Below are 15,755 nucleotides of genomic sequence, written 5' to 3' on the forward strand. Positions count from 1 at the left end.
TTATGGATGGAACTCAATGTAGAATTTTGTGAATTGATATAATTTGGTAGCAAGAACAATATACAATAAAGGATACAACCTTCCATGCACCTGACGAAGGAACACCGTTTCTGAAAGCTTGTGGGATTACTATCAAATAAACTGGTTGGACTTTAACCTGGTGTTGAGAGACTTCTTACTGTAGGTACCCACTCTCACAGTAGCGAGGTTAGGTAAGTTTTTTTGTTTTTATTCCAATTCAATCAAATCAAGTTCAATTCAGAGTCTCAACAAGTTGAGTCATTCAACAAGCTGACAAGACAGAGCTCTCACCTCCTGTCTTGGGCTTGATCTATATGATCCAAGCTGATTGGAGTAGGCACTGCATCTCTTCCAAGGCTTGGTCTCATTTGCAACTTAGCAAAAAGGCCAAGATGCCGCTTTTAAAAATTGCTTCAAATGAAGCTAAAATGTAGCCTAATGACTTCAACCAAGCACAGCACGTCGATGCTACACTTGATTTTAGCCAAAAGGCCGAGAAGCAATTTTCTTGAAGAAGCCATGCGGACACAACAGCCGAATGGTTTCGTTCTCTGCTGTAACCATTTTATGATGTGGAGATGCCAGCGTTGGACTGAGATAAACACAGTAAGAAGTCTGACAACACCAGGTTTAAGTCCAACCAATTTATTTGATCGTAAATTCGCAAGCTTTCGGGGTTTGCCCCTTCGTCAGGTGAATGGAGAGTTCTGGCCTCAGACAGAGCATATAACAGCACAGTTTACAGATTACTGATTAGAATGCAAATCTTTACACCTAACCTGCTATTCAAGTCTTAAAGTGGCCAACAACGTGAGTGGAAGGAGCATTAAGCCCCAGGTTAAAGAGATGAGTATTGTCTCCAGACAGTACAGTAAGTGAGGTTTAGCAAACCCAGGCAAGTTATGGGGGTTACAGATGGGTTCATGTCACACTGTAACCCCCACGACTTGCCTGGGTTTGCTGAACCTCACTTACTGTACTGTCTGGAGACAATACACATCTCGTTAACTTGTGATCAGTGCTCCTTCCACTCACATTGTTGGCCACTTTGAGACTTGAATAGCAGGTTAGGTGTAAAGATTTGCATCCTAATCAGTAATCTGTAAACTGTCTGTGTTGTTATGTGCTCTGTCTGAAGCCAGAACTCTCCATTCGCCTGACGAAGGGGCAAACCCCGAAAGCTTGCGAGTTTACTATCAAATAAATCGGTTGCACTTAAACCTGGTGTTGTCAGACTTCTAACAGTGTAACCGTTTTACGACTGACTGACTCGGCGGAACAGACTTAATAGTGCGCATGCGCGGCAGGAAGACCTGCCTTAGGTGGGAACGCTGCCCCATTCTCGAGCACACTCACCACATCTTCCGGCGCATCTCCTCCACTAGGTCTTCGTAGAACTTGGACCGCTCGACAGTTTGGGGCCTCACGTGCACGTTCGAAAACCGCTGGGTACTCTTCTTTCTCGACTTTTGCGGGGTGTCAGAATGCGCCGAGTGACTCGCCATTCTCTGTGTCGTGTCGTCCAGCTGCTTTCCCAAAGCCAACCCAACCCGTCCCCCAAGTTTTGTGTGTCTGCCTCCCTCCTCTTCCTTCCGAGTGCTACCCCAACCCAGCTGGTTCGCTCCCTTTTTCAAAAACCAACTGACCACCTGCTGTGCGTAACGTTTGAAAGGCGCGCGGGTTTGTGTACGTCATTCCTACTGACGTCATCTCTGCGTCATCGGCCTTTGGCTTTATATTTTGATTTATTAATAACCACCGACACCGCAATGCTGCCCTTCTCCTGGCTTGTTGTCAAATTATGATTTTAATACCAGCAAAACAGTTCTCTCCGTATTCAACTGCTTCTTCCTCGTGACCTGGGCGGGAGATTTGAACCGGCTGTCTGTTTCCGGCAGCTCGAGCTCCCTTACGTAACTAACTGAGTATGCCGCGTTCCGAGTCCTACATGCTGGTGCCGCCGGGAGGGCTGGAAGAAAACTTCTTCAGCCTGGATGACATTCTGATGACCCAGGAGAAAGTCCCGTGTCGGACTGAGATAGTGCTACCGCGTCTGGGCTTCCTGGACAAGAGCAGTGAGGCCGATCTCATCCCCGAGGTAAGATAGGCCGCCTAGCCGATATCAAGTGTGGGTAGACCGGGAGGGAGAAAGAGATCGCTTCGCTGATTCCGAAGACTGTGGCCATGTCAATAAACCGAAGGAAAGTAGCGTTAACGAGGGAAATGTTTTAATTACAACACTAGACCCAGAAACTATTATTTTCCTGTGTTATCCGAGGAATGCCTCTGATTTTGACTTTGCGTCAACTAAGGGACAAAATCTTAAAAGTTAAGCGATTTAATAAAGTTGCCTTTTCTTTCCCAAAGATAAATCAACATAGATTAACGATTTGGTTGTAATCTTCACTGATTTATTTAATCCTTAACAGACCAGAATTCGAAAACTATATTCCATTTGAAGTGCTTTATAACTTTTAAAAAAATTCTACATGTTTTCAGTCCTACATTCTGTCTCAATTGACCAAATATCCCTGGCTGGAGTTGATGAATAATACAGGTTATGGGGCGAGGGTGGGGATGGCGCTGAAGTGGGGGAAAACTATTTATTTTTACTATCTAGTCTGTTGCCAAAAACTTTCCAAAACTTGATTTGTCTAAGTCCGTTAATGTATACAGAAGTGTGGGTAGCTTGACTCTGTGTTCTCAGTCTGCTCGCAGTCCAAGACCACTGAATTTATCCTGTTCACTGCAACAGTATATGGACCGAGACAACAAAGTAGAACATCACCAACCGTACTGATAATAGTGATAGAGATACCGAGGGCAGGCAGCGAGGGAGCGAGACAAAACTGAAGAATGAATGATTATCAGATAATTGTGTCACAGTAAGCTGTGCAAAAGCGGTGCTGGGAATGTTTTCTGCACAATTTAAACATTGGACGGGGTTGGAGCTTTACAGAGTGAAGGAAGGAGTCAGCACTTGGATACAGAAGAGGGAGCTGGGAGGAAAGCAATTATACAGGAGGTTTGCTTTCTGGATGACAGGACGGTGTTCTCTCTTCAAGCCAGTGACCTCTGGTACAGTGGTGCTCTGCATACGCAGAACCACTGATATAATAAGGGTTAAAAAAACTCCCGCATAAGGATTTTTAAAAATTTATAAATCACATTTCTCAAAATAGAGAATTGGCAAGTCTGATTACGCATGAATTCACAGCAATAGTGAGCCATTGGGTCCTTATGCCTGATATGACATTTGGTAAGATCATGGCTGATCTGAATAGTGTGTTGCAATGATTTAAAGGCCTGCCGGGGGTATGTTGGTTAAACTTAGCTGGCCACTTCGAATTTGCACAGCTGACAGGCAGAAATGGAGATATTCATCACAGGGCTACCTGAAATCACCATAAAAAGTCTCTCAACACCAAGTTAAAGTCCAACAAGCTTATTTGGTAGCAAATGCTTAATGCTATCTCCACTCACATTGTCTGCACCTTTAAGACTTGATTAGCTGTAAAGACTCACATTCTAATCAGTATTCTGTAAACTGGGTGTGTGCCTTTATATGCCCGGCTTGTGACCAGAACTCCCCACTCATCTGATGAAGGGGCAAAGCCCCAAAAGCTAGTGGCGTCTGCTACCAAATAAATCTGTTAGACTTTAACCTGGTGTTGTGAGGCTACTTACTGTGTTTACTCCAGTCCAATGCTGGCATCTCCACATCATGAAATCACCATGGCAGGGGAAAGGGGGTGAGAATGGAGGATCTGATGTGGGAGGGGAAGCTGAGGAGGAGGGGATCAGGTCAAGTCACCCTCATGTTGCATGGTTTTGGGTGGGGCACCTGTTATTTGTGATGGAGGGGATATCTCTATCTCTGAGCATGGAGTCTGGCTGCCATTTAAAAATGGTGACCCAATTTCCGAACAGTGGGGCTGTCTGGCAGGTTGTTCACTATGCGTAAATTAGCATCTGGTCAGAGAATTCCACTTGATGGACGCTAGCTGCATTTGGGCACTTAATCCCAATGCAGGAGAATCGTGGCCTGTGTTTCCTTAAACAATCGGGATCAAGTTGTGGCAAAAGTGTAGAGTTTGAACCAGCAAGCAAACCAAATCACGTACAGAAATTAAAATGTTTTAAATAAAAAAGCACCTTTCATGACCACATATCTGAAAGTGCTTTACATCCAATAAAGTACATCTGAAATATAGTAATTGCTGTAATGTAGGAAACATGGCAGCAAATTTAGACACAGCAAACTCTCAGAAACAGAAATGTGAATGTGTGTGAATTTGGAGCACGAGTCGGCTATTTGGCTCCTGAGGCATGCTCTGGCATTCCATAAAATAATGACTGATCTAACTGTGGTCTTAAGTCCACATTCTGCGTACCCTTGGTAACCTTTGAATCTCTTGTTCGTCAAGAAACAATGTACACTTGCCTTAAAAACATTAAATGACCTACTTCCATCATTCTCTGGGGAAGAGAGTACTAAAAACATCCAGTCCTCTTAAGAGAATATTTCTCCTCCATCTGTCTGAAATGGGAGACTCTTATTTTTGTGTCCCCTTGTTCTAGCATCTGTCACAAGAGGAACCATCCTTTCAGGACCAATACTATCATGTCCACTCAGGATCTTGTATGTTTCATTAAGATCACCTCCCATCTTCTTAATGATTCTTAAATGATTTAGTATCCTTAAAATGGAACTTCAAGCCCCTCAAGTTGAAATCACTGAAGTTAAGATTCTTACAATTCTTAATTATTGCCATCCACCTGTATATATCCTGTTCTGTAATTGCATTACTTCATTGTCACTGGTGAACCAACAGTACATATGCAGTGTTTACATTGGCTTTCTATTCTGTCCCACCCACTTCTTCCCTCTCCAAATATATAGTTCATCACAGTTCTGTTTCTCTTCAGTTCTATAAAAGGGTTATATAGTTCATCACAGTTCTGTTTCTCTTCAGTTCTATAAAAGGGTTATATAGTTCATCACAGTTCTGTTTCTCTTCAGTTCTATAAAAGGGTTATATGAACTTGAAACATTAATTGTTTCTCTGTTTACGGATGCTGCCAGACCTGAGTTTATCCAGCATTTTTTTGTTTTTACTTCAGGTATTTTTTTTCAGTATTTTGCTTTCATTTTGGTGTTTAATGCACTGCTATTACCCTTCCATGAAGAGTACTGGCCCTCCGTAACGGGATTTCTGTTTTTCTCTTTAACCATGTTCACCTCAATTCCTCCCCATTTTTTGGGGAAATGGTTCCACAATGGTAGTGGTATTGTTGCTTGACTAGCAATCCAGGGTAATGCTCTGGAGACTTGGGTTTGAATCCTAACACGGTAGAGGTGGAATTTAAAAATGAAACAAAATATCTGGAACTAAAAGCTAATGATGAAACCATTGTCGATCACCATTAAAATTCATCTAGTTTACGCGTGCTTTTTAGGGAAGGAAACCTAAAGCACTTTACCTGGTCTGGCCTACATGTGACACCAGACCCCAGCAATGTGGTTGACTATTAAATGCCCTCTGAAATGGTCTAGCAAGCCACTGTTGTATTCAATCTCTATAAATGAAACAAAAAGGAACAAAATTGCATGGACCACCTGGCATCAACATAGGCACTGGAAATGATAACAGTAAACCCAGCCCAGTCGACCTGCAAAGTTCTCCTTGCTAACATTTGGGCGCTTGTGCCAAAATTGGGAGGGCTATTTCACAAGACTAGTGAAGCCTGATGTAGTGTTAGTCACATACCTTACAGATAATGCCACAGACACCATCCGTCAACATTCTGGGTATGTGCTGTCTCACCAGCAGGACAGATCCAGCAGAGGTGGCAGCACAGTGGCATACAATTCAGAGGAAATTGCCCTGGGAGTCCTCAGCATCGAGTCCATAAAGTCTTGGCACCAGGTCAAACATGGGCAAGGAAACCTTCTGCTGGTTACCACATTCAGTCTCCCTCAGCTGATGAATAGTACTCCTCCATGTTGAATACCACTTGAAAGAAGCACTGAGGGTGGCAAGAGTGCAGAATGTACTCTGGGTAGGAGACTTCAATGTCCATCACCAAGAATGGCTCAGTAATACCACACATTGAGTTGGTCAGATCCAAGAGAAAATAGCTGCTGGACTAGGACTATGACAGATGGTGAGGAAACCAACAAGAGGGAAAACATAGGTGACCTCATCCTCCCCAACCTGCTGGCCACAGATGCATTTGTCCGTGATGGTATTGAAAGGAGTGACCACCCACAGTCCTTGAATTCAGTCCCATCTTCACATTGACGATACCCTCTATCGTGCTCAATAAGTGCTTCTGCAATTGTAACAGATATGCCAAAGATTGAATGGGAGGCATGAAAAACAGAATTTTTCTTTTGTGCTCATTTCAGTTTTAGATAAATGGAAGCTTCTGATTGTGACTTTTCTTTCGAAGGGCATTTTTGCCAACAGAACTCAATTTATTACTACTTGTCACAAATGGTTTTTAGCTTTTAGAGACATGAGCATATAATCTAGGCTGACATCAAATCATTTGGCATCTTCCTGTGCTCTAGGTCACTGACTAGAGCAAACTAGAGCAATTCTCTGGACTCTCTGGCTCTAATCCCAACATGGTAAATGCTAAAAATGGTCCTGTGGCAGGCATGGGTGATCTGACACTTCAGTGCTGCACTGTCAGAGACCTCATCAATCAGCTGGACATTTAAACCATTAAAACATTCACTGCAGTAATTAAAGAGCAGTGGAGTTTAGTGTTCTGGTCAATATTCCTTTATTTCTTGAATTCAACATTATTAAAATGAATTATTGAGTTAATTATCTAATTTTTGCCTGATGGACAAATTTGGTCACCACATTTGCTTATATTGTAACAATGGCTTCATTTTCTAAAGTTCTGCTCTGGCTATGAAGTGTTTTGGGACATCCTAAAAGTGTGTAGGGTTGTACGTGCATCCATGGTTCAGTTGATAGTAAGTTTGCATCTGAGTCACAAGGTTCTAGGTTCAAATCTCATTTCAAAGCTCAATCACAGAAATCGAGGCTTACGTGCAGTTCACTAAGAAACTACTGCACTGCTGGTGGCAAGCTGTCTTTTCCACTGAGATGTTAAACCAATGCCCTATCCAGTATCTGGATAGATGTAAAAGATCCCATGGCACTATATTGAAATGGAATGATCCCTGATGGTCTGGCCAATATTATTCCCTCAAACGACATCAGGAAAAACACATTTAAGGGCAGTGTCACATTGATCTTTGTGGGATTTTGCTGTGTACAGTGGTTTCTGTGTTTCTTGCTTAACACCTGTGACTACAATTCAAAAGTACTTGATTGTAAAGTATTTTGAGACATCTGGTGGTCATAGCAAGCACTATATAAAAGCAAGTTTGTTTTTTTCCTTTTGTTCCTTGTTGGGATTTGGCAAATTACAGGATGAAGATTCTTATCTTGCCAAGAATTGCTAGCTGCTCTCTTTCTAATTGTGTTGCTTTGTGAGCTGAATTTTTTTTTTGTTGTTGTCTGGTAAAGGGTACAAAGCTGGAACTCCCACTTTGGTTGGCCAAAGAATTGTGTGATCCCAAACGTCGCATTGTATCTGCTGGCACTCCAAAAGTGTATAAGGGTAGCTGGCGAACAATTTTCAATGCTGATGCAAAGGTAGTAGACCTGCACAAAATGGGGCCATATTATTATGGTTTTGGAACGCAGCTGCTGAAGTTTAATAATCCAGAGAACATTGAGATTGCTCAAACCATTCTACAGGTGAGTGTCTCAGTTTACTATATTTCAGAGTGCCATTTTGTATTAAAGGCTATGTCAATGAAAACAAAATACTGCTAATGTTGGCAATCTAAAAGAAAACACAGTTGAATATTCAGGTTTATGACCTTTCGTTAGAGCTGGCAAAAGTTGTATTCATTTATGTACTGTGTTTATCACTGGCAGAGCCAGCATTTATTGCCCTTGAACATGGTTTTGAGTCGCCTTGAACTGTTGCAGTCTGGGTAGTGTGCCCACAGTGCTGTTGGGGAAGGTGTTACAGGATTTTGATTCTCCAACACTGAAGGGACATCAATATAGTTTTAAATTAGGATGGTTGTGGCATATTTTGGGAACTTGCAGATGGTTTCAAGTTCCTGTGCACCTGCTGTCTTTGCTGTTCTAGGTGGTAGAAGTACGGGTTTGGAAAGTGCTAATAAAGGAGCCTTGGTGAATTTCTGCAGAGCAGTTGCTGTCAACGGAATGATGTTGCAACGACAGAGGGAATGGCAAATGAGATAAGTAAAGAAACAAAAGATAGCTCTAGAGCAGAGGTTCCCAACCTTTTAAGTAACATGGCACACTTCAATGAGACAAATTATTCCACGGTACACCAACCTTTCAGATGAATTGACTGCTCATAAATGTTACGTTTACTATGGTTATGGTCCTACTAGAGAAGTTTGCGGCATATAGTTTAAATTCAATGGGTCAGAACAAAATGCAAAGTTGAGTAAAGAGCAACTTAGTGGGTTAGTAGGAAACTATGGTCCAAATAGCATATTCTTGTTCTAGGTTATCGCGTGTTTCTAAAGGAGGTACTACTGCTCAAAGCACTTGAACAAGTTAAGCACTAGTCACAAGCCAATTCTTTTCCCCGACATTAAGTTTCTTAAAAACTGTCCCCACACTATATGGTCCAACAACCTGTACATGGTTGGTTAAGAGATTTTTTTAAAAAGTGTATCTGATGCCAGAGCTTGTGACTCCCGTGCGAATGACGTACGCACTAGCTGAGCATCTACAACGAGAGTCACTCAAACACCAGCAATGTTATTGAAAAGAGACAATATAACACCCAGTATGCTCGCATACACTGAAATATCAGAAGAGCCAATTCCCTTAACTTGCCCAGTTCCAATGGAAAGTATTGAAATTATCACCTTTTGATATGCATGGAAGTCATCTGAAGAGCAGTTCTGCAGACCACTAGGGCTCAGTCTGTGCCACAGCAGCACACTAGTTGAAAACCATTTCTTGTATTCCCGAGCCAGTGTCCTGTATGGTTGCTCCATGTCTCCCTCGGGTCCCTTGTGCACCAGGGCATGGGCCTTGGCCGGACACAGCAATGTAGTAGGAGCCTCCAAGCTCCCAGAGCTGGCCATGGATCTGCGCCCTGCTCTTGCAGAACTCCCAAGAGTTGTTTCAGTTGCAGATTACATCTTCCACCCACTCAAAACAAAAGTGGCCACATAGCGTTGTAGCAGTGGCTCCATCGTAGTCTTCCTGCTTCCTAGTCGGGGGCTTTTCCTGACTCTGGCACTCGGTAGGGAAGCTACCCTGAAACTAAAGTGGTTATGATCCAGGAAATTGACAGGGGGGAAAAAAAATGTCAGGGTTCAGAGTCTGCCCCAAAGCCAACACCGTGGCATATGTGCAAGGTTTTTATGGCGCACCAGCATGCCACAGCACAGTGATTGGAAACAACTGGTCTAGAGGACATATAAATGGCAACAACTGAAGCATTTCCAGCATCCGTTGTCCAGAAATATTGTGACCAGTAGTTATGACCCAGCCTCATTAATATCCCTTTTACTTTGCACCATCATCTCTTTTGTCATTAAATCCTGCCTGCTTTCCAACTAATTGTAGATCTTCCTTTTTGTTCTTAATCATTCCATCCTGTTTCTCTGCCTCTCCCTGTTTTTGGTGTGAACTTTTGCCAGATGTTCATCGACTTGAAATGGCATTTTCTTTATCCCTCCACCTACCTTGCTGAATATTTCCATCTGTTTATTTAGATATGAATGTTATGGAATGGGATTAACATTCTATTGATGTTACTTTGTAAGGATTCAAACATGTGGCTGCTGTTTCTCAAAGTCCTTAATTTCCTGTGTAAAAGGAAGAAGTGATGTGAAAATTTTGTATAGCATCTTATCACAGCTATCCATGTCTCATTATGCTTCATATACAATTATTATTATAAGTGCGATCATTATCCCATAGATGACCTCGGCCAACACAGCAAAGTCCTAGCACTTGAGACACAAAATGCCTTGCTCTTCAAATATAACCAAGAGATCTGCTGTACTTTTTAAAGTAGACCCAAGTCACCAAAACAAGCAGGACATATGAGAAGTTGGTTTAATGAAGGGCAGCATGGTGGCACAGTGGTCACAAGTACCTGGGTTCAATTCCGGCTTTGGGTGAATGTACGGAGTTTACGCACTTTCCCTGTGCCTATGTGGGTTCCCTCTGGATGCTCTAGTTTCCTCCCACAGTTAAAGATGTGCAGGTGAGATAGACTGACCTTGCTAAGTTACCAAATTATTGGGACACATATGTGTTGGTTAGTTGGATTAACCATGATAAATATGCAGGGTTACAGAGAAATGGGTGGGGAGAAGATCTGGATAAGATACTCTGTCAGAGATGGGCTGAATGGCCTCTTCGATGTAGATTCTACGATCTTGAAAATGGCATTTCTGACAGTGCAGCACTCCCTTTGAACTGAGATATTGTCAGTCTAGGTTTTATATTTCAGTCCTGGAGGGATCTTGAATCACCATCTTCCTCTGGGTGCTCCGGTTTCCTCCCACAGTCCAAAAACGTGTGGGTCAGGTTGATTGACCACGCTAAGAAATTGCCCCTTAGTATCCAGGGATGTGTAGGTTAGAGGGATTAGTGGGTATGATGTATAGGGATATGGGGGTAGGGCCTGGGTGGGATTGTGTTTGGTGCAGACTCGATGGGCCGAAGGGCCTCCTTCTGCACTGTAGGGTTCTATGATTGATTCTGATTCAGTGTTGAGAGCAATATCGCCATAGCTTCCTGATACTTAAATGTGTAGTATCTGTCTTGATAATACAGCTGTCTAGCAGCATCTGATTTTATAATGCATCCTATCCAGTATTTTAATACATTAAAGCCCAAATATTAAGAAATAAATAAAATGCATCATTGCAACAGGCAGCGACAAGTTCCTGGGCCGCCTCCTGGGGCACAAAGAAACCAGCTATGTTGTAGGAACTAAAAGCTTTTCTGCCACTTGCCAATGTTTGTTTTTCTCCTGACCTCCTCTAAGTCGGACTATAAGCAGCCGATTTCTGAAAATGTTTTCCTCGAGTTCCCATCATTCTCATTTGGGACTAGATTTTGCTGCTGTTATTGTGCTGCCTAAGTATGATCTTGTTCCTATCTGTTATAAAACATGTAAGAGCATAGTCTCTAGTTCTAGCATAATGTTGCACACAGGAGTGATTCATTTTGGCAGGTAATCATTTTATATGCATTGTAATCACTATTCTGAGTTGTCTTGCAGGAAAAACTTTATTAAATGTCATTTCAACACAGGAATGTTACTATTTGTAAAGTAGGACTTAATGACTTTTTTTTTGTATTAATCAGTGTATGCCTTGATACCACTACCAACAAATGAATGGGGTGGGGAGGGGGAATTGCAACAAGTAGATTCCGTTTTATATCAAAAGGAGTCTATTTAATCAGAGTCTCAGCAAAGTGCACTAAGTGCAGAGTGATTATACAATGCAAACTACGTGCTTAAAAGTAATCATAATTGTTTACATCAATGTGGTCTCCATGCATGATTCATAGGGACATTGCCCAATCATTTACATTTTGTGCAAGACATATACAATCACTATGTAGGTTTTTAAATTCTACTGTTCCTGTATTGTACTTTTGACGAGATTATTTTTGGCACAGACGTTTGTCAACCGCTTCCGCCGGATCATGGACTCGTCCCAGAATGCTTACAACGAGGACACATCATCACTGGTGGCTCATCTCGACGAGCTAGAACGGGAGCTGTTCCGGGCTGGTCAAAAGGGGTTGAACGAGTTTCAGAAGTGGGAGAAGGGGCAGGCTGCACAGATCACCACCTCCAACCTAGTTCAGAGCTATGGCAAACGGAAATTTGCAGATATGGAGGCCTGAAATGGATCTCTGGCCAAAGAGGAAATGATGCAGATGGCAAATTCCGGAGATTACTTTCCCATTGTATGATCTCTCCTATGTGTAATCTTTCCTTTTAAGGTACAAGTAATTCTGCAGAAATTACGACTGAGTTATTGGATCAATGCAATCACATTTGGATCAAAATTAAAACAGTTGGCAGGATTTGCATGCAACTGCAACTTAGTGACTGTGAGGCACAATTACCCTGTTGATTTGGAGTGATTCCACTGGAGCCCTGCTCATCACCCTTGTACACAAAGCTACTGATGATGGTTTTCTGCAAGCCTAGTTTTGGTGCAGTAAGTGGTCTAATGTTTCAGGATTTGAGCCATTGTCTTTTATTACTGAGAGGTCCACTTGTCTTCATTCTAAGCCCTGCTGATATCCAATAGAGATCCCTGCAGCATATAAAGTTTTCAATATTAAGTATCTGTTTGAGCTGCCTGGGAAAAGACACAATATGAAGACCAAGATCTTAAGATTATTTTTAACCATCTGTTTTTCTTTTGAAATTCATTGTCTAACTATTTGAAGCCAGAGAATGAATAGTTCTGGTGCTTGATAGCCATATGCATTGTACTTCTGTTCTTGTTTGGATTTTATTCAAAGCCCTGCTCATATTGTATAATTGTTTCTCTACTTGTGCTAACCACAACCTGTCAAAAGATGTGCCATCCTTAGACAAGTAGAGCCTTTGATTCTGAGTAACACACTTTGATTCCAGATTTCTCTAGTGTTTGAAATTGACCTGTACTCCTCTCTGGATCATCTTTGATCATGCTTGGTCAGATTATTCTTCATTTGAGGAATAGACAAGTCACTGTCATGGTGTCACACATGGTTCCAGTGTGGCTCTGTTTTCTTATGCTGGAGCTTTTGGTTGTTGATGTGCTTCATTGATGCTTAAAGTATTCCTGTCTCTCATTGCTGGCTCCATGGCTCTTAGTAACCTGTAATATCTCAGATCCAGAACACATGCGCTTGACAAACTAAAACTCAGGCTGTGTAGTATCCCTCCTGCTACTAGTGATGGCAGCAGAGATGCAGCTTAAAGTGTGATCTACACATGTTCTGTTAATGTTAAGAATGTAGGTCACTAGAAATGTAAATTCTAGATTAACAGTTAATGTGCGGAACTTTTTTTAACAGGTAGGTTCCACTGACTGGATCGATCTGCCCCTTGGGTTTCTTTTACTAGCAAAGGGAAGGTTTATTCTACGAGCAATTGGAAAATAAACTGTGTTGCCTAAAGGCCTTACCAACTCATCAATATTAACTATCACACTGGTTGTGTGTTACAAGAGATCAAGAGGTTCTCATGACTAAATGATGTAAAAAGCTTTTAACAGGACTGATTGTGTTGCCCTCTGTCGTCCACGTATGTCCAGCTTTTAGTATTTAAAAGCAAAAAATTGCAGATGCTGGAATCTGTTACAAAAGCAGAAACTGTTGAGGAATCTCAGCAGGTCCAGCCCTGACAAAGGGTCATCCTGTATCGAAACATTGCCTCTATTCTCTCTCCATACATGGGCTGTCAGACCTGCTGAGTTTCTCCAGTATTTTCTATTTTAGTTTAATGTTATATTTACTGGCTGTAGTGCCAGTGAGCTGTCAATGTGCTATCTTTTTTTATAAAAATGCTGTTTAGTTCAATCCTCAAGGTCTACTTAAACAATTTCTGTCTGTTTTTAAAAATATTCTAAAGTATTTTGTACAATTTGTTATTTGTATCTTTACACTGCAATTTTAGAATATAATCATGCAGCACAAAAGAACGTCCAGAGGCCCTAGTGCCAGCACTTTGAAAGAATTGTCCAATTTGCTCCACTTCCCTAATCTTTCCTCATAGCAGTGTAAATTTTTCCTCCTCTATTATATATCCAATTCCCAGGTTGTGCATTCCAAAACAAAGCAGTTCACTGTGTTGAATTCTTTAAATCTTCACTCAAATTATTTCACCAGACAACTCTGCACTGACTTAGTTCTTGATTAGCATCTGACTGTTCACTGGTGTCTCCATGATTTCCTTTCAAAATATGATTTGGTGATGGAATATAACTTGTATATTAATCCTTCATCACAGTATCTAGGTTTAGAACGATGAGGTGGAAATCTCCTTTGGGGGCTCTAATAGAACAACATTTTTTTTGCTGTTCTTAACTCAGTTCATAGTTGTCTTGGGCTAATTCGACTTCATTGGTAATTATTGTTGGTGCAGATTTGATGGGCCAAAGGGCTTTTCTTGCTCTGTATGACTCACTGTGACTCAATGATGGGACAAGACCATCTCCAAATTGCAATCACATTTGGCATGATAGAAATAGAACATAGAACAGTACAGATCCTTCGGCTCGCGGTGTTGTGCCAAGCTATGTCTGAACCTAAGATCAAGCTATCCCACTCCCTATCATTCTGGTGTGCTCCATATGCCTATCCAATAACTGCTTGAACTTTCCTTAAGTGTCTGACTCCACTATCTCTGCAGGCAGTGCATTCCACACCCCAACCACTGTCTGAGTAAAGAATCTACCTTGGACATCCCTCCTATATCTCCCACCATGAACCTTATAGTTATGCCCCCTAGTAATAGCTACATCCACCCGAGGAAATAGTCTCTGAACGTCCACTCTATCTAACCCCCTCATCATCTTCTAAACTTCTATTAAGTCGCCTCTCATCCTCCTCCACTCTAAAGAGAAAAGCCCCAGTTCCCTCAACCTTTCCTGATAAGACATACCCTCCAAACCATGCAGCAACCTGTTAAATCTCCTCTGCACGCTCTCCAGTGCTTCCACATCCTTCTTATAGTGAGGTGACCAGAACTGCACAAAATATTCCAAATATGGTCTCACCAAGGTCCTGTACAGTTGCAGCATAACCCCACGGCTCTTAAACTCCAAACTCAAACTCAAATCCCCTGTTAATAAACACTAGCACACTATATGCCTTCCTCGCTGCTCTATCCACTTGAGTGGCAACCTTCAGAGATCTGTGGATATGAACCCCAAGATCTCTGTTCATAAGAACATAAGAAATAGGAGCAGGAGTAGGCCATCCAGCCCTTCGAGCCTGCCCCGCCATTCAATAAGATCATGGCTGATCTGTCGCTGCTCAGTTCCACTTTCCTGCCCTCTCCCCGTGACCCTCATTATAATCCACATTCCTCAGAAACCTGCTGTTGACCCTGTAATCCCCATTCAAGTTGTCCTACCAAAATGAATCACCTCGCACTTATCAGGGTTAAACTCCATCTGCCACTTTTCGGCCCAGCTCTGCAGCCTGTTGATATCTCTTTGCAGCCTACAAGAGCTCTCCACCTCACCCACTACTCCACTAATCTTGGTGTCATCGGCAAATTTACCAACCCACTCTAAGTCATTGATAAAAATCACAAATAGCAGAGGACCTACCACTGATCCCAGTGGTACACTGCTGGTAACTGGCCTCTGGTCTGAAAATTTTCCCTTCACCACCACCCTCTGTCTTCAATGAGACATGATATGGCTATGCTGGCGTTGGACTGGGGTAAACACAGTAAAAAGTCTGACAACACCAGGTTTTAGTCCAACCGATTTATTTGATAGTAAACTCACAAGCTTTCGGGTTAGCCCCTTCATCAGGTGAAAGGAGAGTTCTGGCCTCAGACAGAGCATATAAAGCACAGACAGTTTACAGATTACTGATTAGAATGCGAATCTTTACACCTAAGCTGCTGTTCAAGTCCTGAAGTGGCCGACAATGTGTGTGGAA

The 15,755-nt window shown here is 42.2% G+C and overlaps 1 protein-coding gene and 1 non-coding gene across 3 annotated transcripts; one reads left to right on the forward strand and one right to left on the reverse strand.

Moving 5' to 3' along the window:
• Positions 1–333: 333 nt before the first annotated feature.
• Positions 334–525, reverse strand: LOC145342735 (U2 spliceosomal RNA). Its single transcript, XR_013886600.1, has one exon. It is a non-coding gene; the product is annotated as a U2 spliceosomal RNA (small nuclear RNA).
• Positions 526–1,785: 1,260 nt separating this feature from the next.
• Positions 1,786–15,020, forward strand: gins3 (GINS complex subunit 3). Of its 2 annotated transcripts, XR_013886492.1 has the most exons (4): positions 1,786–2,119; positions 7,575–7,808; positions 11,754–12,304; positions 13,155–15,020. XR_013886492.1 is itself a non-coding variant. In XM_080187189.1 (3 exons), the coding sequence occupies exons 1-3, from the start codon at positions 1,949–1,951 to the stop codon at positions 11,982–11,984; spliced, it is 636 nt and encodes a 211-aa protein (XP_080043315.1). In that variant the 5' UTR covers positions 1,786–1,948; the 3' UTR covers positions 11,985–15,020. The 2 variants fall into 2 exon arrangements, 1 of the variants encoding a protein (XP_080043315.1); XM_080187189.1 differs by having other exon boundaries at positions 11,754–15,020.
• Positions 15,021–15,755: the final 735 nt, after the last annotated feature.

This window comes from Carcharhinus amblyrhynchos, chromosome 4, assembly GCF_965287045.1.
Source record: "Carcharhinus amblyrhynchos chromosome 4, sCarAmb.v2.hapA, whole genome shotgun sequence".
NCBI classification, from domain to species: domain Eukaryota; kingdom Metazoa; phylum Chordata; class Chondrichthyes; order Carcharhiniformes; family Carcharhinidae; genus Carcharhinus; species Carcharhinus amblyrhynchos.